This window comes from Crotalus tigris, unplaced genomic scaffold, assembly GCF_016545835.1.
Source record: "Crotalus tigris isolate CLP2741 ecotype Arizona unplaced genomic scaffold, ASM1654583v1 scf7180000021105.705825, whole genome shotgun sequence".
Lineage (NCBI taxonomy): Eukaryota > Metazoa > Chordata > Lepidosauria > Squamata > Viperidae > Crotalus > Crotalus tigris.
In genome coordinates, this window is record NW_024098351.1 from 535,655 (window position 1) to 559,341 (window position 23,687).

General features: G+C 40.8%; 1 protein-coding gene across 1 annotated transcript; it reads right to left on the bottom strand.

Moving 5' to 3' along the window:
• Window positions 1-482: 482 nt before the first annotated feature.
• Window positions 483-22,088, bottom strand: LOC120320016 (solute carrier family 2, facilitated glucose transporter member 5-like). Its single transcript, XM_039369441.1, has 10 exons — window positions 22,042-22,088; window positions 14,991-15,115; window positions 10,484-10,636; window positions 8,761-8,886; window positions 6,597-6,784; window positions 4,385-4,495; window positions 3,025-3,126; window positions 2,661-2,736; window positions 2,420-2,547; window positions 483-677 (listed from the first exon to the last, which is right to left on the bottom strand). The coding sequence occupies exons 1-10, from the start codon at window positions 22,086-22,088 to the stop codon at window positions 483-485; spliced, it is 1,251 nt and encodes a 416-aa protein (XP_039225375.1).
• Between the last annotated feature and the right edge of the window lie 1,599 nt (window positions 22,089-23,687).

Here is a 23,687-nt window from a genome sequence, read left to right on the forward strand (position 1 = left end):
TTTTCATTGAAGAATTTCCACTTCATGTTCTGCAGTCTCTTTGACTCCCTAAACTTCAGAAGAATCTTAAGAAAAAACACCAAGAAAGGAACTTTATTCATTGAGCTTTTTTTTATCCATAGGAAGAGACAGAGGCTGACGAGTAACCCAGAGAGATTTTTCAGAAAGCAATAGTAGTACTCTTCAGCCAAGGTCCCAAGATCAGATGAAACTCTAACCACTACAAAAACCCAGAAGACATCTGCAAGAAGCCCAAGAGTAAAACAACAACAACAACAATAATAAAAATCAGCTGAAGCATCTTTTGAAAGAAATACAACTTTGTTAAAAAGGGGAAATACACGTTAGCAAATATAAATCAAAACAGGACAGAGATGATGTCTCTGGATCAGGAGGAAAGGCTATAAATCTTCATCTCGACCTTTGAAGATGGTTAAGGATAAGCAGGAAGGGAGGGAGGAAAATGGAAGAGAGGGAAGAATTCAGACATGTCTTTTGAGTTTCAGTTTTCTCCTGGACTCTCTAGAACGGAACCTCTTGGTGGTCTTCATTAACATGACTTTTTTGATCTCAGAAAAAGTCTGTGTCTTGGTTTCTGGAACCATTTTGTAGATGTATACAATGGTTCCTATACAGAAGGGCCAGAAGACCACAAAGCAGTAGTACCCCAAGTCCTTCTGAAAATGGGAAAAAAAAAACAATATGTGGGAAATTCAGAGAAGGAAAGAGGGAATAATACATCTTTTATCACGTAAATATTGTTCTGGCATCTTTCTTATTTTTCCATCTTAGCCTCTGGTCCATGAGGCTCTTATCCTAGCCATATGCCCAAGGGTAGAAGAGGAAGCCACTCCTAATGGGATCAACAGCTCCCACTTGTATCTTCTCTAGATTGCCATTCACAATTTCAGGAAGAGAGAAAGCTACAAGTAGTCCTTGATTTACAATCAATCATTTAGTGACTGTTCAAAGTTAGAACAGCACTGAAAAGGGTGGCTTTCAACCAGTCCTCACACTTGCAACCGATGTACCATCCCCATGGTTACAGGATCAAAATATGGTTGCTGGGAACCTGGATTGTATTTACAATGGTGGCAGCATCCTGGGGTCATGAGATCACCACTTACCATCTTCCCATCCAAGCAAAGTCAACAGAAAAAGCCAGATTTGCTTGAAGGCCATATGATTCACTTAACAACTGCAGTGATTAGTTTAACAACTGTGGCCCCCCAAAAAAAGGTTGTGAAATTGGTTGCGACTCACTTAACAGCTCCTTTGCTTAACAATGGAAATACAATTATTTCAATTGTGGTCATAAGTTAAGATCTAATTGTGCTTCTGTTCTCTGTGCAGAACGATTTCTTCCCCGGCAAAACGTAAAATATAATTACTAGAGCGTAGAGCCGCGCTCCATCATGTCTGCCCTCTTATAGCATCAAGACCAGTGGTGGGATTCAGATATGTGAACAACCAGTTCTCTGTGTGGATGCCGCTTCCAGAAGTCCATTCTGGGCTTGGGCAACAAAAAATTAACTACTGGTTCTACCGAAGTGGTGCAAACCAGCTGAATCCCACCACTGATCAAGACTGACTGATGCCTCTGCTAAAAGTAGTCAGAAAGTGGGTTCCTCCCCCCCCCAGGCACTGTGGTGAAAAAGTTGTAAACTAAACCAAGGTTGGTTCTGTCAGACCAGTGCAACATTATTGGCAACCGGATACAAGATCACAGCTGAAAACTGCAGATGATAGATAGATAGATAGATAGATAGATAGATAGATAGATAGATAGATAGATAGATAGATAGATAGATAGATAGATAGATAATTGCATGATACCTGATATCTTCCTGCCTCTCTGTCCAGGTAACTTTTATTTTAATTGAATTTTAATTTTATCATCCTTATGTATGGATATATATATATATATAGATAGATAGATAGGTAGGTAGGTAGGTAGATAGATGATAGATAGGTAGGTAGGTAGGTAGGTAGGTAGGTAGGTAGGTAGATAGATAATTGTGTGATACTTTCTGCCCTCTCTGTCCAGGTAACTTTTATTTTAATTGAATTTTAATTTTATCATCCTTAGGTATTGCATTTTAATTGAACATCTGTAAGCTGTAGAGAATCACCTCTGACGAGATAGCCTGCATGCAACATAGATAGATAGATAGATAGATAGATAGATAGATAGATAGATAGATAGATAGATAGATAGAGTACAGCTTCAAGAATAGGCTTGAAATATGCCAATTCAGCTTTTCCCAGCAAATTGCTCTTCAAAGTCACTCACTTCTCTCACACTGAGAGCAAACCTCTCTCCCTTCGAGCACTGATGATGTTACCTAGTAGAGTCATAAAATGCCTGGAAAAAAAAAAACCAGCCAAGCTCAGAGAATACCCAGGACCCCTGACTTACCTCTAGGTAGAAGAATGTTAATCCTGTGATAAAATTTGCGCTCCAGAACACGGAACCTGAAATCACAAAGGCCGAAGCTCTTGACGACTGAGAGAACAGCTCCAATGTAAGCAAGTGTGGAAGGGCCGCTTGTAGTCAAAAGGAAGACAAGAAATGAAGTATCACTTTTCAGGGGCAAGATCTTTCTCTTGGTTGGGGCTTCATCTTCATCCAGATGACCCTGAACCATCGCATTACTTACCAGGTCCAAAATCGTGTGCACAAACGAATAGGATTATCATCGTGGAACTGAAATATGACAAGTTGCTCACAGTTTTCTGTTGGAGGAAAGGGGATGTATTTCAGCGATGGACTGGTGGAATTTGCAGATGTCTTTGTTTGTCTAAGGCAGCTTTAACAGAAACCCGGCAGAAACATAACGGAATAACATAGTCGGAGGGACCTTGCAGGTCTTCTAGTCTAGGGGTCCCCAACCCCCATTCTGTGGACTGGTACTGGGCCATGGCATGCCAGCAACAGGTCCGCACAAACAAGCAAAGCCCCATCTGTGGAATGCAGGCATCACACAAAATTTCTTCCCGTGCTCGATGTTCCCAATTACAAACCTGCAGTTCAAGGGACACTATTAACAAAATGGAGCTGATGCTGCAACATGTAAAACTCGTAAGAAGAAGGATCCGCCGTCCCACATTATCAACCAAGTACATCTAGAGAATATGAAAAGAAGGAAGTGTATGAGAAAAAAAAAACAACAACATTTCATCATAGGACAGTGAAGTGAAAGACATGTTCTCCTAATTTTGTGCTGTCCAGCTATCCTAGTCAGATATCCAGATAGCAGATATCCCAGGGCTTTTCAACCTTTTCACCCATTGTACCAGTTTTAGGATATTGCAACATCCGAGTACCACCAGTCGCCTAGCAAGGTATCAAAAACTTGATGACCCAAAAAAAAAAGGGAAAAAAGTGATGAAGTACAGGTAGTCCTCAACTTACAACAGTTTGCTTAGTCACTGTTCGAAGTTACAATGGCACTGAAAAAAGTGCTCCCCAAAACACAGCCGAGCAAGACATCTGCCTGCCCACCCAGCGGGGCTCTTCCTCTTGTCCGAGATTTTCATTGTTGTGAGCATTTCTGTTGAGGATTGGTAGCAGGGATGGGGTGGGGAGGTGTTTGGTTTTTATTCCCCCCATCTGCTGGGTGGTTGCAGAAGGTTTTGGTCATTTCACATGACCCTGGGACACTGTGACTGTCATAAATATGAATCAGTTGCCAAGCATCTGAATGTAAATCACAAGACTCTGGAGAGGCTGCAACATTCCAGCTGATCGTGCTTCTTCTGGGCTCAGCAGAAGTGCCAGGATCAGCGCCGAGTTCCAGCTGGAGCCTGGTGCTGATCCTGGCGCTTCCACTGAGCCCTCACAGCCCTGCAGCTCCAGCCATCTCTCACTCAGGCTTGTGCGGTTCAACTCATTCCCCTCCACCGCTACCACTTTTCTAGGATGGTCATGTACCACCTGCCAGGTGCCAATGTACCACAGGTGGTACCCGTACCACTGGTTGAAAAGCCTTGAGATATCCTAAGAGCCTTGGTGGCGCAGAGGTTAAAATGCAGTATTGCAAGCTAATTCTGCTGACCACCAGGAGTTCGATCCTGACTGGTTCAAGGTTGACTCAGCCTTCTGGAGCCGTTCTTCCTATGTTTTAGTCTCCAGGCCTTTGATCATCTTAGTTGCTCTTCTCTAATTTTTTTCCCAAACATTCAACATCTTTTTTGTGATATGGTGACCACAATTGGCTGCAGTATTCCAGGTCTGGAATACTAGACTAGAATTATTATATCCTGGTGATTGCCCCATAATCACCCACTGGGTTTCATGATTAAGGTGGAAGTAGGTCTTTAGCCAGATGCCTTAACCACCAGTGACCAGATCAACCTGGTTAGACAAGAGGTAGTTTCTTACCACTAGTAGAACAGAGGAGCACAGAATAACAATTGTTGCAGTAGTTAAGTACTTCACATCGCTCCTCTTCATAGGCATGATCAAGAAAATCCGCTCTGTATAAAAGTATGCCTGAAAGTAGAGCAGAGCAGAATAAAATGTGAATAGGAAAAAACAAAACACCAAACAGTTGGAGATTCAGAGCAGGGCTGGGAAACCCTTTATATAAGCCCAAATAGCAGTAAACCTTCCTAAGAAGTAGGAGCATTGTTGAAGAATACCAGGAATTATGTTTTACCAAAGTGTCAAGCGACACAATGGTCTCTTTGTAAGCCAGTAGCTTGAGAAACTGAAATATTCTTTATTGGAGCCTGAAGGTGAACTACATTTATATTGATGTTTCTTTTTTTTAAAAAAAAAAAGCAAAATAAAGAAAAAACTTCATCGATAAAGAGTTTCATTTTTTCTCATCCAGATATACTGGATTATATTTCTCAAGATTCACTAGGTGGGATTTAGGTACCCTATCACAGAGGTCCCCAACCTTTTGGGCACCAGGGACCAGTTCCATGGAGAGAGGTTTTTCCATGGAGGTATGGTTTTGTGTGCTGCCTACATCCCACGGATGGGGCTTTGTTGTTTGTCCGGACCACTTGCTGGCATGCCATGTGTCAACGCTGTGACAAACCAAACTGAAGCCATTTTCATTTTTGTCTTCATTGCCTTATGCTAGCTTAGAGATTTTAGATGAAGGAGGAGGGGGGTGTAGTTCTCAGTTAGCCAAAACAATTCCTATGTGTGAGAACCAAGGTCATTGCTGATAACATTTTGGTGGGTTGGAGAACTGGGAGGAGAGCCCCAGTTTTGTAACAATTGGTGAGTGTGATTTAAGACAGCAAATTGGGGTGGGAATTGCAACTTGTAACTTTGTAACAAGAGAGAGGGGATTTTAGTCTTGGGTTCACCTTTGTACGTGCCGATATCTTGTTTCCTAAATAAAATGTTCTTTAAGAAAGAAATCCTTGCCTTGAAGTTCTTTTAAATGGTTTCATCTATTGGAACCATGACACCGGGCCTGGTACTGGTCCACGGACCAGGGGTTGGGGACCCCTGCACTATCATATGAAAGGGGCACACATTCAATTTTCTTATCCAGATTTATATTCTCTCAATAACCAGATCTGTCACAGTAGGATTGCCCTAGCAGTCTACAGGTCATCCTTGACTTACAACAATTCATTTAGTGACCATTCGACATTACAACAGCACTGAAAAAGTGACCTGTGACCATTTTTCACACTTATGACCATTGTACATCCCTGTGTTCAGGTGATCAGAGTTGAGGCGCATGGCAACTGACTCATATTTATGACAGTTGCATTGAATCATGTGATCCCCTTTTTCAACCTTCTGACTGACAAGCAAAGTCAACTCTTAACTCTTAACAACTATGTTACTAATTTAACAACTGCAGTGAATCACTTTAAAATGGTGGCAAGAAAGTTCATAAAATGGGGGAGAGCTCATTGAACAACTATCTTGCTTAGCAACAAAAATTTGGGGCTCAGTTGTGGTCATAAGTTAAGGACTACCTATAATAAGGATCAATTCATCAATCACGCAATTCAATCCACGTAGATTTCCGATTGCTTCTGATAGGAGGAGCAGGAGAGGCATCTCGTTCAACTCACTGGACCATCATTTTCTTTCCAGCTGGAATCTGCTTTGAGATCAACTAGATTAATCTAGTTCCTAGATTCCTGTTGCCCCTATTGTCTTTTGACCCAGTTTTGTCACATTACCGGAAAGTGGATGAAGAATGTGAGATGACATTGTTACATTGGATTTTTTCCTTACCTTCAGTTATAACTTGTAATTGAAGTGGGCTCCTGGCACGAATCTTTCTAAATGCTGAGATGGTCAGGAAAGGCCCTCTTCAAGATGACCCATTTTCCTGAATTTGTTTATGTGAAACCCAAAGGGCTTTTTTCACAATTGCTTCACAATTTTGGTGAATTAGTTTGGCAAGACTCTGTCTACTGTAAGCAAATAAAGAACTGAACCCTGGATGAACTGTTTAACCTTGTTCTCGGCTTTAGTCTGACAAGTATGGAGTTGCATTCCATCTCATTTCAAAGAAAGACAAAGCAAGAATAGTGTTTTTCCCAACACCCATGCATTCCATCTCAAGAAATTAATATATTTTTTTTCAAACTACTTAGGTCTTGCTTACCACACTTATACCGTTGAGCTGTGAACCAGCCATGATGACAACTATCGTGATGATGTGCCATCGCATACTTGGGGTCCGTATTAGTTTCAGTGGAGTCATGTCTTTGTTATTACCCTCAGCAAGGTCCTCCTGAGACATTTCTTCAATTTCATTATCCACATCATCTGTCTCTCTCAGCATCTTCAGGACTGGGTGGGGGTAAAAAAATAGAAGAAAACCTTTGCATTTGGAAAATGTACAAGAAAATCATTCAGATAGCCGGCCTAATGGTGCTACTATAATTAGGATTGAGAGAGGTTCTGGTCCCCATGTCTTCTCCAGAGTTTAGGCCAAATTGTGCCACAACTACTTCATTCAGACATAGACAGTCAGGTGAACATTAATATTAAATAAATGTCCAAAAGCACGCTGGATCTCCAAATGGAAGTTTTCCTATGCAAAACTGGTCACTATCACGGTAAATCCAAGATATCGTTTCACTCCACCTGTGTGAATTGCTCCAAACATTCTCTCTTTTATTTATTTTTTAAATTTATTACTATTAGAATTTCAAAGAAAAGAAATCATACTCATAGAAATTTAAATGATCTTAGACAACATGTGATCTGTCAGGTAACACAAATAGGCAAAAAAAAGCAATGGGAGCAGAAGTAACTTCTGACTTCCTGCTGGCCTCCCCATTGTCTTTCTTTGTGGGAAACTCAAGGGCTGATGGAAATCTTGCTCAAGTGACCATGGGGACACTGCTGTAGCTACAACTTTGCAAACAAAAGTGGTCTGAAGTTCCTTGAAATTTCAATTATTTTTTTAGGCTAGCAGATTTGAGGTATCTTCAAAAATTATTGTGTTTTGATGTACCCTCTGGCCTAATTGAAGGGTTCAAAGAAACAAACTACAAGAGTTTTAGTACTATACTGAAAAGGAAGGAAGGAAGGAAGGAAGGAAGGAAGGAAGGAAGGAAGGAAGGAAGGAAGGAAGGAAGGAAGGAAGGAAGGAAGGAAATACAACCGAATAACAAGTCATGAATAGCCAGCAAATTTCAATGCTATATTGACCTTCAAGAAACACCACATAGCTGGTTTGAAACTCACCAGACAAGGGAAATCAGATGTTATTCTTTGGGGTTCAAATCTTTTCCCCAGACTTGAATTGACAACTTTTTCACTTTGGGTACAGTAGACAATAAATTAGCTATTAGAGCAATTCAGGTCCTGGTACTTAACAACAACAGAAAGGATTGCTAGATGTTCTGCCAAAATAGTAGCTACATTTCACCTTAAGATCTCAGAGAAGAGAGATACAAGTGTTGTATATTATGTCGTGCATGGAGAGAAGAATTTGGAAGTCAACTAAAGGCCCATACATGGATTTACATGGATCCATGAAAGTGGATTGTAGATATTCCGATAGCATAGCACATCTATGGTAAAACGTCATATTGTTATTATATTTTAATACACTGTAGCAGAGTTTCCTGATCTTTTCAGCTTCTCAAACTGGGGGGGGAGAGGGGATGGTTCTGTACAAGTGGTGGGCAAGCATCATACATACTGGGATCATGTAAATGGAGTGCACAAGACATGCTCATGCAAGTGGGGAGGCATGTGTGCTCTCGTCCATCACTTCCATTGCTCAGTTCCTAATGGCTCAAGGACCAGAGATGGGGTGTGAGCTATTTGGATTGGGGACCTGTGTGCTCTAGAGTGCTATACATGTTTCATGCTTGATTTCTAACCAGAATTTCTTTTTTTTTTCTTTCTAACCTTCTCTTTCCACAGTCATCATGAACATTAGCTGAACTGCAAGAGGATTTCTTTGCTAGGCCTAATTGGTCCCCAAGTAAAATCTCATACCATTAAAAAGTTTCAAATGGAATCTCTTTTCCTAGAACTTAAGACTATTTGTGGCCTATATATGACGGAACTCAAAGGTGGACACAAAACTTACATTGGGGTCTGACCAGTTCAGAGTATATTGGAATGACGGCTATATAAAACACTGATATCAATTTTGCATGCCTTGACTTATCTTAATGATATCATAGGAATTGCAAACATCTACGTGAGACCCCACGAGAAAAGCAAAAGGTATGAATTTTTCACTACCCTTCTCACTAATATTTATGCCCACTATGTGCAATGTTCATTTTAGAGATCTACTTTACCTTTTCGTGCTTGCGGTTCATTTCTCTTATAAATCATTAAGTACCTCGGACTTTCAGGTATGAAGGGCAGTAGAAACAGTTGAACCAAGGTTAGAAGCCCTACCATACCCATCAGTATAGACCAACCTGCAGCAGAATATTGAACAGTGACACACAGGTAGCAAAAAAATCATGGTGACACCTAACTACTATAAGCCCAAAGGGGACTTCTCCAGATCGAGAACACAGGCCTTGTATGAATTCACTGTTTGCTCATCTTTGGAAGTATTTGTGCTTCAATTTGCTTCTATCTCTTTAGGGGCTAACTAAGCCCATTTAAAACTGGAGGAAGAATCACAGTTGTCCATGTTTGACTCATGTTTGACAAGGCCATTCTCCCTTTAAGCACACCACTTTTTACTTTGGATCATGCTGCTCTTCTTACTGAGTGGGCCACATTCAAACACTACCACTGAGGGCCACTGTAGTGTAATGGCTAAAGAAATAGGAAGACCCAAGTTCTAATCCTGACACAGACACCCGCAGCTAGTTACTTTCTTTCCCAGCCCAAACCTCTTCCACGAAATTATTCAGGGTGGGGAAAGGGAATGCTCTGTATGCCCCTTGAACTCCTGAATGAAAAGCAGGGTATAAATCAAATACTCTTCTACAACCAATTGTTGCCTCTAACAGCAGCAGGCCATTAACTGGGGTCATTTTGCCTCCTCCAGCTCATCATCTCAATGCAATATCATTGTTTCTAAATTGATAGGTTTTCCATGCAAGGCATCTTCTGTACCAGACAGTGTTTATAGGGCAGCCTGCTGAGCAAAATTTGAATAGTAGGAAACCTAAGACCAAAAATGGGGTTCAGAGGGGTTCAGAGTTCCTCTTGGGGGCCCTGCTAAATCAAAGCAGCATTTATTATTTGGTCCTTGTGATTTTGTGTTGTTCTTATGTACAGGTGGTCCTCAACTTACAACAAAAGTGACTTATGACCCTTTCCCCACACTTATGACTATCGTAGCATCCCCATGGTCACACGATCAGATTCAGATGCTTGACAACGGACTCATATTTTATGACAGTCATGGTGTCCTGGAGTCATGAGATCCCATTTTGCGACCTTCTGACAAGCAAAGTCAACTGAGGAAGCCAGACGCACTTAACAACCATGTTGCTAACTTAACAACTGCTGTGAATCACTTAATGATTGTGGCAAGAGAGGTTATTCAATGAGACAAAACTCACTTAACAACAACAGAAATTTTGGGCTGGCTTGTTGTACGTTGAGGACTACCTGTATGTATTTATAAATTAGACTTTATGGATTTAATTACAGATGCTATTGATCTGGGTCAGGGGTAGGCAACCTTGGCTCTTTTATGACTCGTGGACTTCAACTCCCAGAATTCCTGAGCCAGCGTGGCTCAGCTTGGAAATCTCTCCCTTTCCCCTCAGCATGGCTGGCTCAGGAATTTTGGGAGTTGAAGTCCACCAGTTATAAAAGAGCCAAGGTTGCCTACCCCTGGCCTAGGCCTAGGCCGCTTTATGACTTGTGGACTTCAACTCCCAGAATTCCTAAGTCAGCATGGCTCAGCTTGGAAACCTCTCCCTTTCCCCTCAGCATGGCTGGCTCAGGAATTCTGGGAGTTGAAGTCCACGAGTCATAAAAGAGCCAAGGTTGCCTACCCCTGATCTGGGGTCACAACAATTTGGGTATCCATTCATTTCTTCAAATCACCTTCTGAGTGTTCTAGGAGTTCCTTTACTGAAAGTATCTGAGCCATCAGGATGCCGATATTTAAAAAGAACTGGTGTAAGAAAATGAGGGCTCCTCGGTGATTCCTGGGGGCTATTTCACCCATGTATAAGGGAACAATACTTAAAATGAAACCTGGTTGGAAGAGAAAGCAAAGAACAATTCACAACATGCAAACTATACTGCGCACAGAAATGTATCATCAGATTAATGGTGCATAAAATGTCCACCGTCTTGCCATTTCCATTTCTACTACCCTAAAACACTCTTGTAAAGGTGGTACAAAATATCTTTGAATCTGGTTCAATGTACATCAGAAGCAACCCGTTCAAAATCTATTGGTGGGTCCATGACAGGGATGTCAAACTGCCGGCCCACAGGCCGGATGCGTCATGCCAAAACTGTGCCCACCCCAACTCCAGCAATGGGAAAAAGTCATGATATATTGTGATACATCACGTGACATTGTGAGTTTGACACCCTTGGTCTGTGACAATTCACTATGGTCAACTCATCATGGCCAGCTCACCATGGCCAACTCAACACGGCCAACTCTTGTCTTGCACTGAGGAACAACTCAGTGCAAGACAAGAGTTACACTAATATCAAAGAAAGGGTGGAATAGAATCATTAAAGGATGCAAAAGGAAGGCCAGAATAAAATATGAATGACAAAAATTAAAAGATTTATTTTATTTATTTTAAATAATTAAATTGAACTGTTAAATTGTCCTACCGTGACTGGTCCCATGACAAGTGGGCCATGGTGAGTCACCCTTGGCAAATTGGCCACGATGAATTGGCCATGGGGAGTTGTCCCATTCCGTCTATTGGCACCTTTTATTTAACACAAAGTGATGCTGTGTGCATCTTTTTAACCTAAGAGAACCAGTTCAGGTTTGAAAAGGGAATGAAATTTCAGAAGTTTGAATTTGGCCAGAAACTGGATTCTGGAGAAATTCAAATATTTTGGAAAGTTGTAATGTATCTCAAAATTGTTGCAGAGTTCAGTCATTTTTTTCTCCCGCAGGAGAATCCTTTGAAAGAGATTTGTTGAAGTCCTTGAGTTGCAAAGAACTGTCCTCCTACATAAATTCTTTCTGAAATGCTCCTAATTGAGACACATGCATGCACACGCGCACAAAGTGGTTGATGTTGTTTTCAAATCCTAGGCTGGAGCAGAGTCAAATATATTCATTTTGTAAGAGGCAGATGTTCAGAAGGCATATCTTTGCTTGCAAATGTCATTCAATTCTGCTGTGATTCTTTATTTATTGGCAACATTTTCCTTTAAAAAATATCCAAAAGTCACATTCTGGAAGTCAGTTATTAATTTTCTATGCTAGCCAAAAAAGAGGCAGAAAGATTCAACTTTGAGTCTGCTGAACTGCAACTCCACAAAACAGTTTGAAGGGAGATGGTTTTCTAATTACAAATTAGAGAACCATGTTGGTGTGATGGTTAAAGCACCAGCCTAAATACTGAGTCAATGTCAGTCCTAGTCCTACCTTAGAACCAAGGTGGCGCAGTGGTAAGAATGCAGTATTGCATGCTAACTCGGTTCACTGTCAGCAGTTCAAGGTGGACTCAGCCTTCCATCCTTTTGAGGTTGGTAAAAGGAGGACTCAGATTGTTGGGGGCAATATGCTGATTCCATAAACCGCTTAGGCAACCATGGTAAGAGCCGTGGTGGTGCAGTGGTTAGAATGCAGTATTGCAGGCTAACTCTGCCCACTGTCAAGTGTTCGATCCTGACCAACTCAAGTTTGATTCAGCCTTCCATCCTTCTGAGGTCAGTAATATGAGGACCCAGATTACTGGGGACAATGTGCTGACTTTGTAAACTACTTGGAGAGGGCTGTAAAGCATTAGGAAGTGGCATATAAGTCTAAATGCTATTGCTAAGACATGAAAGCACTTTGGCCACTTTTGGCCAGTCTTTCTGTCTCAGCCCTGGGAAGGAGGCAATGGCAGTCTTGCAAGAAAACTGCAAGGGCTTGCCCAGACAGTTGGCAGGAGTCAATGATGACTCAAAGACATCAAAACATATTTTTCAGGAAAAAAAATGGTTTCGGTATATCCCTATCTTTTAGCATATGTTTTTCCCTGTTATATTCTGATGGCAGACATTTTGTGCCAAGTTAGCATATCAAAGAACTACAGTTTCGTCCCTGTACACATATAGGCACCTCATTTATTTCCTTACCCTCCTCTTTTTTATATACTTTCCTAATATTGAAGCCTATGGAATAATAGTTGTCTGAAATATATACTTCTCTAGTTATTGGATCATGTCTAGCTGCATACGTGGTAATGTCCATTGCCATTTCTTTGCATGGCTTCACATCCAGAACAATGTAGCATATAATAATCTGGTTTAAAGTGCCCCGACGTGGTCCATCAAGATTCACTTATTTCATCCAGTTCAGTACACTTGGGTTCTGCTTTGACAATTTTAAGTCTTTGTTCATGGCTTTTTCATTTTATGTTTTGACTAATAATAATAGTAGTAGTAAAGTTGGAAGGGACCTTGGAGGTCACCTAGTCCAACCCCCTGCTCAGACAGGAAACCCTATACCATTTCAGACAAATGGCTGTCCAGTCTCTTCTTAAAAACTTCCAGTGTTGGAGCATTTACCGCTTCTGGAGGCAGGTGGTTCCACTGGTTAATTGTTCTAACTGTCAGGAAGTTTCGCCTTAGTTCTAGGTTGCTTCTCTCCTTTACTAGTTTTCATCCGTTGCTTCTTGTCCTGCCTTCTGGTGCTTTGGAGAACAGCTTGACTCCCTCTTCTTTGTGGCAGCCCTGAGATACTGGAACCCTGCTATCATGTCCCTCCTCATTCTTCTCTTCGTTAAACTAGACATACCAATTCCAGCAGCTGTTCCTTATGTGCTTTAGCCTACAGTCCCCTAATCATCTCTGTTGCTCTTCTCTGTACTCCTTCTAGAGTATCGACATCTTTTTTACATCGTGGTGACCAAAACTGGATGCAGGATTCCAAGTGTGGCCTTACCAAAGCATCGTAAAGTGGTATTAACACTTCATGTAATCTTGATTCCATCCCTCTGTTAATGCAGCCTAGCACTGTGTTGGCCTTTTTGGCAGCTGCAGCACACGGCTGGCTCATATTTAGGTGATTATCCACTAGGACCCCGAGGTCCCTCTCACAGTTACTACTATTGAGCACGGTACCCCCTATACTATACCTGTGCATTTGGTTTTTCTTGCCTAAATGTAGAACCTTGCTTTTTTCCCCCCATTGTGAAGTGGTATGTGCATTGGTTAAGTGAGGCCCTGAGATGTCCCTGTGGCCTTTGGTCTTGCTATACTAGCACTATAATCTATTCATGGAAGGTTTACAGAGCTTCTCAATAGCTAGAGAACTGCCCTCTGATGTAACATTACTGGGCACACAGATTGTATAAATCAGACAGTCTTATCTGTATTGTTTTCTTAGCAACAGAATAACTGAATTGCAAGGGATCTTGAAGATATCCTAGCCCAGTGGTTCTCAACCTTTCTAATGCCGTGACTCCATAATACAGTTCCCCATGTTGTGGTGACCCCCAGCCACTTATACATCACCAGGTGCCAGGGGTGTGGCCAAAGAAAAGGGGGAAAAATGGCGGACAGCCTTGTTTGGCAACCCCTGTGAAATGGTCATTCAACCCCAAATGGGGTCCCAACCCACAGGTTGAGAACCACTGTCCTAGCCCTTCCCTTGCTCAATCAGGAAACTCCGTAATATTTCAGACAAATGGTTGTCCAATCTCTTCTTAAAAACTTCCAGTGTTGGAGCACCCATAACTTCCGGAGGCAAGTCATTCCACTGATTAATTGTTCTAACTGTCAGAAAAATTATCCTAAGTTTGGCAGCCCCCCAAAAAAGAATCCCTAAGACCGGCCCCACCCACATAGTTCAAGGGTAATGAAACATCTGCATGAAAACAAGCAAGCTTAGAGAGCACCAAGGACCCTTCTTTCTAAATACATTTCTATGGTTTTATCATCAATATTTCTCTACTGCAATCATCAATCATTCAGTTTTGTTCCCCTCTAATATTTATTAATTGCATTGTCTAGAGCGATTGCTCAGGTGAAATCTGTCTGTGTGGTCATTTAAAACTGACTTGACATTGTTGAGCAGGGATGTCAAACTGCCGGCCCATGGGCCGGATGCATCATAGCAAAACCACACCCATCTCCTTGCCAGCAATGGCAAAAGAAATTGTGATACGTTGCCACACGTCACGTGACGTTGCGAGTTTGACACCCCTGCTATTGAGGATTCACCAAAGGTCTTGCTATTTGTGTGTTTGAGTTTTTCAAAATGTCTTTTAAAAATGATTTTAGATGGCTTGTAAATGCTTCATGGAACACTGAAAGCCACTCATCAATCTGCCATAGAGCAGAAAGGAAGAAATAAAAGCAGACGAGTAACCAAAATCTTTAAAAGACTTAAATTATTATATCCATGGATAGGACCCACCTAAAGATAATCCAGTGATCAAGTGAGCTAAAAAGGTGAATTCGATGCCCAGGACAAAACTTTCAACACTCATCAAGACTGAAGAGGTCATTGCTGTAATATTAACTACCACCAAAGAATTTTTCCTGAAAAATAAAAGATATCAAAGGAATAAAAAAGAAAAACTGGAGAGATATTAGTGAATGCATCGTGTCCACCGTCAGCCAGGTGTAACATTTTAGGTGAGTTTGAGGCCTGTCTTCACTACAAGCTTGTTCTTATGAGGAATTGTTGCAGGCATGAGTACGGGTACATTGCTTTGAGATTTTGAAAGAAAGGGGAGTTAAAAATCGGATGATTTTTTTTAAAAGAGGGAGAAAATGTGGAAGCCTGCTTAAACTGAAGCCAGACAGAATTGGAAATGGTCTAAGAAAAAAATATCCAGATAATTTGAGGGTCTGCCACCAAGAAGAGGGTGGTCAAACTATTCTCCAAAGCACCAGAGGGCAGGACAAGAAACAATGGTTGGAAACTGATCAAAGAGAGAAGCAACCTGGAATTAAGGAGAAACTTCCTAACAGTGAGGACAATCAACCAATGGAACAGCTTGCCTCCAGAAATTGTGGGCGCTCCATCACCAGAGATTTTTAAGAAGAGGCTAGACAGTCACTTGTCTGAGATGGTATAGGTTCTCCTGCTTGAGTAGGGGGATGGACTAGAAGACCTCCAAGGTCCCTTCCAGCTCTGTTCTGTTCCTGAATGAGCAAGAAGTATTGATCACCAATTATTCACTAAGAAAGTTAAGTATTGAGGATAGCAATTCTATAAAGGTAGTCTTCCACTTAAGACCACAACAGAATCCGACATTTCCATTGCTAAGCAAGGCAGTTGTTAAATCAGTTTTGCCCCACTTTATGACCTTTCTTTGCCACAGTTGTTCAGCAAATCGCTACATTTGTTAAATGAATCATACAGTTAAGTGAACCTGGATTTCCCCATTGACTTTGCTTGTCGGAGGCAGTTGGGAAGGTTACAAATGGGATCACACTACCCCAGGTCAGGGCAACTGTCCTAAACACATGCCAGTTGCCAAGCAGCTGAATTTTGATCATGTGACCATGGGGAGATTGCAATAATCATGTGAAAACTGGTCATAAGTCACTTTTTTTTCCAGTGCGGTTGTAACTTTGAATGGTCTATAAATGGATAATTGTAAGTCGAGAACTACTGTGATAAAATTTCTGTGTCAATACTACAAACGAATTTGGCTGAAGCCATTTTTACTTCGTTTTCAGTTGCCATAGAATTGGGAGGAGGGATGTGTGAAGTTTAGATACAACAATAAATTGTCCTGTGGGAACCAAGGTCGTTGCTGCCTGAGTTTTGGTGGGCTGCAGTTTCCGTTAGAAAGCCCACCAAAGTAGATTATTGGGGAATGTGATTGATGACATATTACTGGGGTGGGAAGTTCAACTTTGTAACTTTGGGGAGGGAACTCCAGGCTTGGTTTCACTTTTGAACATGCCGATACTATGTAGCCAAATAAATATGTTCTTTAAGGAAACATTTTGCCTTGTTTTACTGGTCTCATCTATTGGAACCATAACACTCTGTCATTTTCACCCTGCAGTGGCCAATCAATTGAGGCGCATACAACATTTCCACAAATAAAAGCAAATATATATGTCCCAGGATAATGTTGCAAGATCCAATCTGGATTGGTCACTGAGATCAGAGGTCTAGTCTTCCAAGCTTTCAGACTTGTGCTGGAGCCCAACTTCAGGGACAACTTGACACAGCCAACTCACTACGGCCAATTCACTATGGCCAACTCAATATGGCCAACTCACTATAGCCAACTCACTATGGCCAATTCACTATAGCCAACTCACTGCAGAACAACTCAACATGGCCAACTTACCATGGGACAACTCATTGTGGGACAATTCAACAATTCATTTTAATTATTCAAAATAATTAAAAATTGTTTTAATTTTTGCCATTTACATTTCATTTTGTCCTTTCTTTAAGGATTCTACTCCACTATTTCTTTGATATTAGTGTGACTCATGTCCCGCAGTGAGTTGGCTGTAGCAAGTTGACCGTGACAAATTGTCTAGTGGTGAGTTGGTCACGGCAAGTTGTCTCTCAGCAAATTGGCCACAGTGAGTTGGCCACGGCAAGTTGGCCAAGGCAAGTTGCCCTAGACCTCCCCACCCCTCAGGGAACTTCTCTCTTCCTACCACATTCTGGTATAGAGACATTCCCTGAGAATGGGCTCCAGCATGAGTCTGAAAGCTCAGAAGACTGACCTCTGGTCTTGGTGACTAACCCAGATTGGATCCCTGCATACATCATTCTTGTCTCAAACAGAATCTAGTTGCGTCTGTGTTTGTCAAGTCGAAATGAGAAGAGATGCTGAGGAGGAAGTGTCAGCAGATCAATGACTTATTACAGAGCTCAGAGGTGAAGAGATCAAAAGAAAAGAATGTCCAGAAAAGCTCCATGCTCAGCAGAACAACACAAGAAAACATGTGACTCTAATGAGTAGATTTGATTGAACATTGCTGGTGAATGAATGAAAGTGTCTTGCTAAGCAAACAGACCTTCTAGAACAGGGGTGTCAAACTGCCAGCCCATGGGCCGGACGTGTCACAAGAAAACTGACAATGGGGAAAATGTTCTGATACATCATGCAATGTCATGTGATGTCGCAAGTTTGACATGTCTGTTCTAGAAGGAAAGGCAGGCAGGCAGCATGGTGAGGACTATGTCTAAAACTACCTACTGCAGACTACCTCTAAAAAATCTAACAAATAAGTATGTAAGTACATAACCCTCTATGACACTGAAAAGAACAAAGGGAAACAGTGGTATTTTTATGTACACAATAATATATCAAGTAATAAAGATACTAATAACGTGTTATGCGGATGATGCTATCCTGGTAGTTGAAAATTCAAAGAATCTGCAAGCTGTATTAATTAAAAAACTGGGGGGGAAACCCACGACTAAAATTAAATATAAGAAGAACAAACTAATGACAACGGTTATAATAATAATAATAAAGTTGGAAAGGACCTTGGAGGTCATCTAGTCCAATCCCCTGCTCAGGCAGGAAACCCTATACCATTTCGGACAAATGGCTGTCCAGTCTCTTCTTAAAAACTTCCAGCACTGGAGCATTTACAGCTTCTGGAGGCAGGTTGTTCCACTGGTTAATTGTTCTGACTGTCAGGAAATTGCTCCTTAGTTCTAGGTTGCTTCGCTCTTTGGTTAGTTTCCATCCGTTGCTTCTCGTCCTGCCTTAGGTGCTTTGGAGAATAGCTTGACTCCTTCTTCTTTGTGGCAGCTCCTGACATATTGGAACACTGCTATCACCCCTTGTCCTTCTCTTCACTAGACTAGACATACCCAATTGCAGCAACCGTTCCATATACAGTATGTTTTAGCCTCCAGTCCCCTAATCATCTTTGTTGTTCTTCTCTATACTCTTTCTAGAGTCTAAACATCTTTTTTATATTGTGGTGATTAAACCTGGATGCAGAATTCAAAGTGTGGCCTTGCCAAGGCATTGTAAAGTGGTATTAACACTGCACATGATCTTAATTCTATTCCTCTGTTAATGCAGCCTAGCACTGTGTTGGCTTTTTTTGGCAGCTGCAGCACACTGGTGGTTCATATTTAAGTGATTGTCCACTAGGACACCTAGATTTCTCTCACAGTTGCTTCCCTTGAGTAAAGTACCATCTATACTATACCTGTGCATTTGATTTTTCTTGCCTAAATGTAGAACCTTACTTTTTTCACCATTGAATTTCATTTTATTAGATAGCACCCAATGTTCAAGTCTGTCAAGATCTTTCTGTATCTTAAGCCTATCTTCTGGAGTGTTGGCTATTCCTGCCAGCTTAGTGTCATCTGCAAATTTGATGAGTTCCCCTCTTATCCCTTCATCCAAATAATTGATGAAGATGATGAAGAGCACTAGTCCCATAACAGAGCCCTGGGGCACCCCACTACAAACTTCCCTCCATGTAGATGCAGCTCCATTGAGGACCACACCTGAGTACGGCCGGTCAGCCAGCTACGAATCCATCTGGTGGTGATGCTGTCTAACCCACATTTTTCTATCTTATCAAGTGATAGTTTGTGGTCTACTTTATCAAATGCCTTACTGAAATCCAAGTAAATTATATCCACAGCATGTCTCTGGTCCACTAATTTTGTCACCTGTCAAAGAATGCAATAAGATTTGTCTGGCATGATCTGTTTTTGACAAACCCATGTTGGCTTTTGGTAATGACTTTGTTTGCCTCTAGGTGTTCGCTGATTCATTTTTTGGTTATCTTTTCCAAGATCTTCCCAGGTAATGAGATCAAGCTGATAGGTCTGTAGTTTTCTAGATCCATTTTTTCCCCATTTTTGAAGATGGGAACGACATCAGCTCTTTTCCAGTCCTCTGGTAGTTCCCCAGTGCTCCAGGATCTTTGAAATATATAGTTCAGTTTTTCTGAGATCATATCTGCCAGTTCCTTCAAGAACCTTGGGGTGTAGTCCAACTGGTCCTGGTGATTTGAACTCATCTAGGGTGGACAAGTGCTCACTTACCATTTTCTTGCCTATCTTAACTTGTGTTTCTAATCTGTTTTTTTATGGTACTGTTCTTGCCACTTTCTCCCACTAGTGGACCAATCAGTTACAAAAACCAGTCTTAGAACTGATAATGAAGATATCAAAGTGATAGATAGTTTCTGCCTTTTATGATCAACCTTCAACAGAAAAAGAACAAGCGTCAAGAAATACACTACAAAGTATCACTTTGTAGAGCAACCTTGAAGGTCTTGGAGAAGATATTTAAATTCTATGGATATATGTCTGTACATACAAAGCTCAGAACTGTACAGGCCATATTATTACCTGTGACATGCTATGGAAGTGAAGGTTGGGTTTTGAAGAAGCATGATAAGAAGATATTGATGTTTTTTGAACTTTGGTGTTGGAGAAGACTTCTGAGACTATTGTGGACAGCTAAGAAAACAAACTGATGGATCATTAAAAAAAAAAATAACCCAAAGTCTCACTCAAGGCAATATTTGAGGGGCTCCTACAAAGACAAGGGGGCCAAACTATTTTCCAAAGCACCAAAAGGAAAGACAAGAAATAATGGATGGAAACTAACCAAGGAGAGAAGCAACCTAGAACTAAGGAGACAATTCCTAATGGTGAGAGCAATCAACCAATGGAATAGCTTGCCTTCGGAAGTTGTGGGTGCTCCCTCACTCAAGACTCTCAGAAAGAGACTGGGAAACCATTTGTCTGAAATGGTAATGGGGCTCCTTCTCAACTAGGGGGAAGGGGTTGAACTAGAAGACCTTCAAAGTCCCTTCCAACTCTATTATTCTATGACCAGGTTCAAATTATCCTACTTCAGACACATTATGTGAAAAACTAACTCCACAGAGAAAGCTCTAATGCTGGGTGAGGTGGATGAACTCAGATACAGTGACTTTTGTAGACTTGGTTAGAGAAAGTTTGCCATGGGGAAAAAAAATCTACCTGTATGATTACTAAGAGCAGACAACTTAACAGCACACATTCAATCAAGCTATCAACCAAAAAGATGATGGAAAAGATTTTGCAGTTGTAGAATGCTTTGGTTTTGAAGGATCTAACCAATGTCATGCATGATTACAAGTTGACGGTGATATTGAAGAAAAGGTAGGAGGATACGAATAGCAAGAGAAGAAGATCTGAATTTAATAAGAAAGGTACTATCGTAAGGGGTGCCGCTGGAAGTATATTTCAGAAGAAAGAAATATGGGCTCAGGAAAGCTCAGAGAAGATGGAAGTCCAGATGGTTTTTGTGCTGCTAGAATTAAGAAACTCTTTTCATGCGATTGCTGCAGACACCCTAATATAAAAGACCAACTGAAGACCCTTTTGAATACAGTAGTAGAACTGGGATTACAAACTTGCCAAGGTAAGAAGGTTACCTCAGCTACGAAATCAACTACATCTTTGAAACGAGTTGCACTGATACACTGGTGACTCCTAATTTTATTCTTCACTGCTATCTTGCTCTTGGGAAGCATCTAATTCTCTTCATCCTCGCCATGTTTGATCATGGGGTCCTTGAAAGTAAGCAAAGTTAAAACTGAATCTAGACAAGTCAGAGGTGTTGTTACAGAAGAAATCACGGTGTGAGATGGGAGTAACAAGTCTGCAGTCTTACTCAATCCTTGAACTCCTATTTTCTGTTTCCATGTAGGCTCAATGCAACGAAGTGAACTACATCTTGTGGACCAGCTCTGATCTCACTTGTGAACCCTTTGGAGCTGACAACAGTATCTATGCCTTATGCCATCGGTCTTGCAGACTTAAGTGTTAGACTAAGCAACACTTCATGGGCAGTGAAAGGTTAAGAGTACAAGTCAGGTGATCTCTTGATGGTTGTGAGGTTGTGAGCCCTGAGACCAGATACAAAATATTTGAATAAAAAGCTATTACACCCTTCCTCCTTCTTCCCTCCCTCCCTCCCTCCCTCCCTCCCTCCCTCCCTCCCTCCCTCTCTCTTTCTGTATATATATGTATATTTATAAGAGTATAACAATAAGAACTGAAGAAGCTTCTTGAGTGAGAAGTTATACATCTTCAAGAAAAAACAATGGAAGTCCACTTGCCTTTTGACAAAGGACCTTTAGGACATCCAGATTGAATATATGTAGAAGCAAGGTAGCAATACATCCAGGAAAGGGGCCCTTAACATATTCAGCCTCTTAGGCATGGGAAGAAAAGCATACAGGATTGAGGCCATTCTGATCTCCGAAAGAGATTATATTGTCAGAATCTGGTCATTAATGTCAGCCATGTGTGCTTATCCAAACTTACTGAGGCTTGAACAGAAAGTCAGACCTTTAAGAGCGACTACTAACTCTTTCAGATGCTTAAATTACTTTTCACTTTGTTCCTTTTTTTCTCTCTCATTTCACTGTGTTAAACTGGGTGGAGTGTTTTATGGATAGAATACTGGCACAGATAAGGAATCAAATAAACCAGGAAAGCAGCTTACCTTCCAAGGGTATCAGCCAAAAACCCAGCTATCACTGAGGCAAACATGGCTCCAAGTGGGAATAAAGCAATATTGATGGTCAACTCAACCCAAGGAAACTTTGGGAGATTTACCACTTGAAAAGACGTCTTGTTATAAAATTCTTTCAGGAGCTAGGAGAGAAACATAAAGCCATGCACATGGCAACAAAGACACAAGTTGGGGACCAAATAAATTTTGGAGAACAGTGATGCAGCTATTAAAAATGACCTTAGAAATGGCTTTGTGCAGGATTGTGTTGGCACAAAATTTGAAAGCACTGAAAGCCCCCCCCCCCCAAGAAGGAGAGGTGATTGGGAAAATACTGGAATGTGCAGAAATGAATAGACTAACAATGACAATTAAAGGTAAGACAGAGTCAGACTGCTATGAAATCTGGGGAACTTTTTATGATTGGCTGAAAAGAGAATACGATTAAAAGATAGTTAACATCAATTTAGATGGAAGAAGAAGGAGCAGATAAGGAGGGAGACCCAAGTGACACAGTATTGAATAACTGGAGGTTGTATAAATGTTTATAGAAGTATATACCAAGAAGGTTAGATAAACAGAAGTATTAATCTTATTGTATACAGATAGGGAAATTTGGAGAGAAGAGTTGTTCGGACATTACTCCTGAATTGCATCTGAAGAGGGATAAGAGGGAAGAAAGGGGAGGAGAGAGAAAAGAGTAAAGGAGGGGAGAAGGAAGTAGGAAGGTTGGAGGAGAAGAGGAGAAGTGGGGAGAAAGGGGAGGAGAGTGGTGAAGGAGAGGAGAGGAAGAAGAGGGAAGTAGGGAAGAGAAGAAAGGGAGAAAGAAGGTAGAGAAGAAGGAGTGTGGATCCAGTGAAAGGGGAAATGGGCGAGCAACACCAAAAGTCATGTGTATGTATTTATTTCATTTTATTAAAAGTATCTTATATATGAATGTAAAAAGAATGTATGTTAACATCTGATAAATATCACAGTATATGTATGGGGGAGAGTTTGGAAAAATAAAAAAATATTAAAAAAAGAAAAAAAAAGAAATGGCCTTGTGGTTTATTTCACTGATAAAGAACAACAACATTTTCTAACTCAAGAATGATATTATTTGAAAGAAAGCCCTACTTGCAGTAGAGAAAACAGGCAAAAAAAAAAAATTGTGGAACATGTATTCTTGCATTATCCATCTTATATGACCATCATTCCTTTTTTTATTTAATCAGAAGGCATTTATTTATCCCTAATTAGATTAGTAGCAATACAAGTTTTGCTCAGACATATTAAGCCTGTAAGCATATTAACTTAGAATCTGAATTTTCTTCTGTTCAAGGTTTATGTATATTGGGTATATTATCTTCTATTGTTAATCAACCATATTTAAGTGATAACTGACTGTTATATATAAAACAATAGGGATGTGAAAATCAACTCAAATCCAATCTGAATTATTGATCCAGTCAAGAATTGCTTTGATACAAAGCACAGACTTGGATGAGTTTGATTCCACTTTGCTGGTCAGTTTAAACAAGCAGCCCATTTATATGAAAAATTGTTCTGAACAGATACTTGATACAATTTAAAGGTAACATCTCTGAAGTGAAACAGCCTGCTCCACTATTCTAAGTATACATCATTCCAGCTGA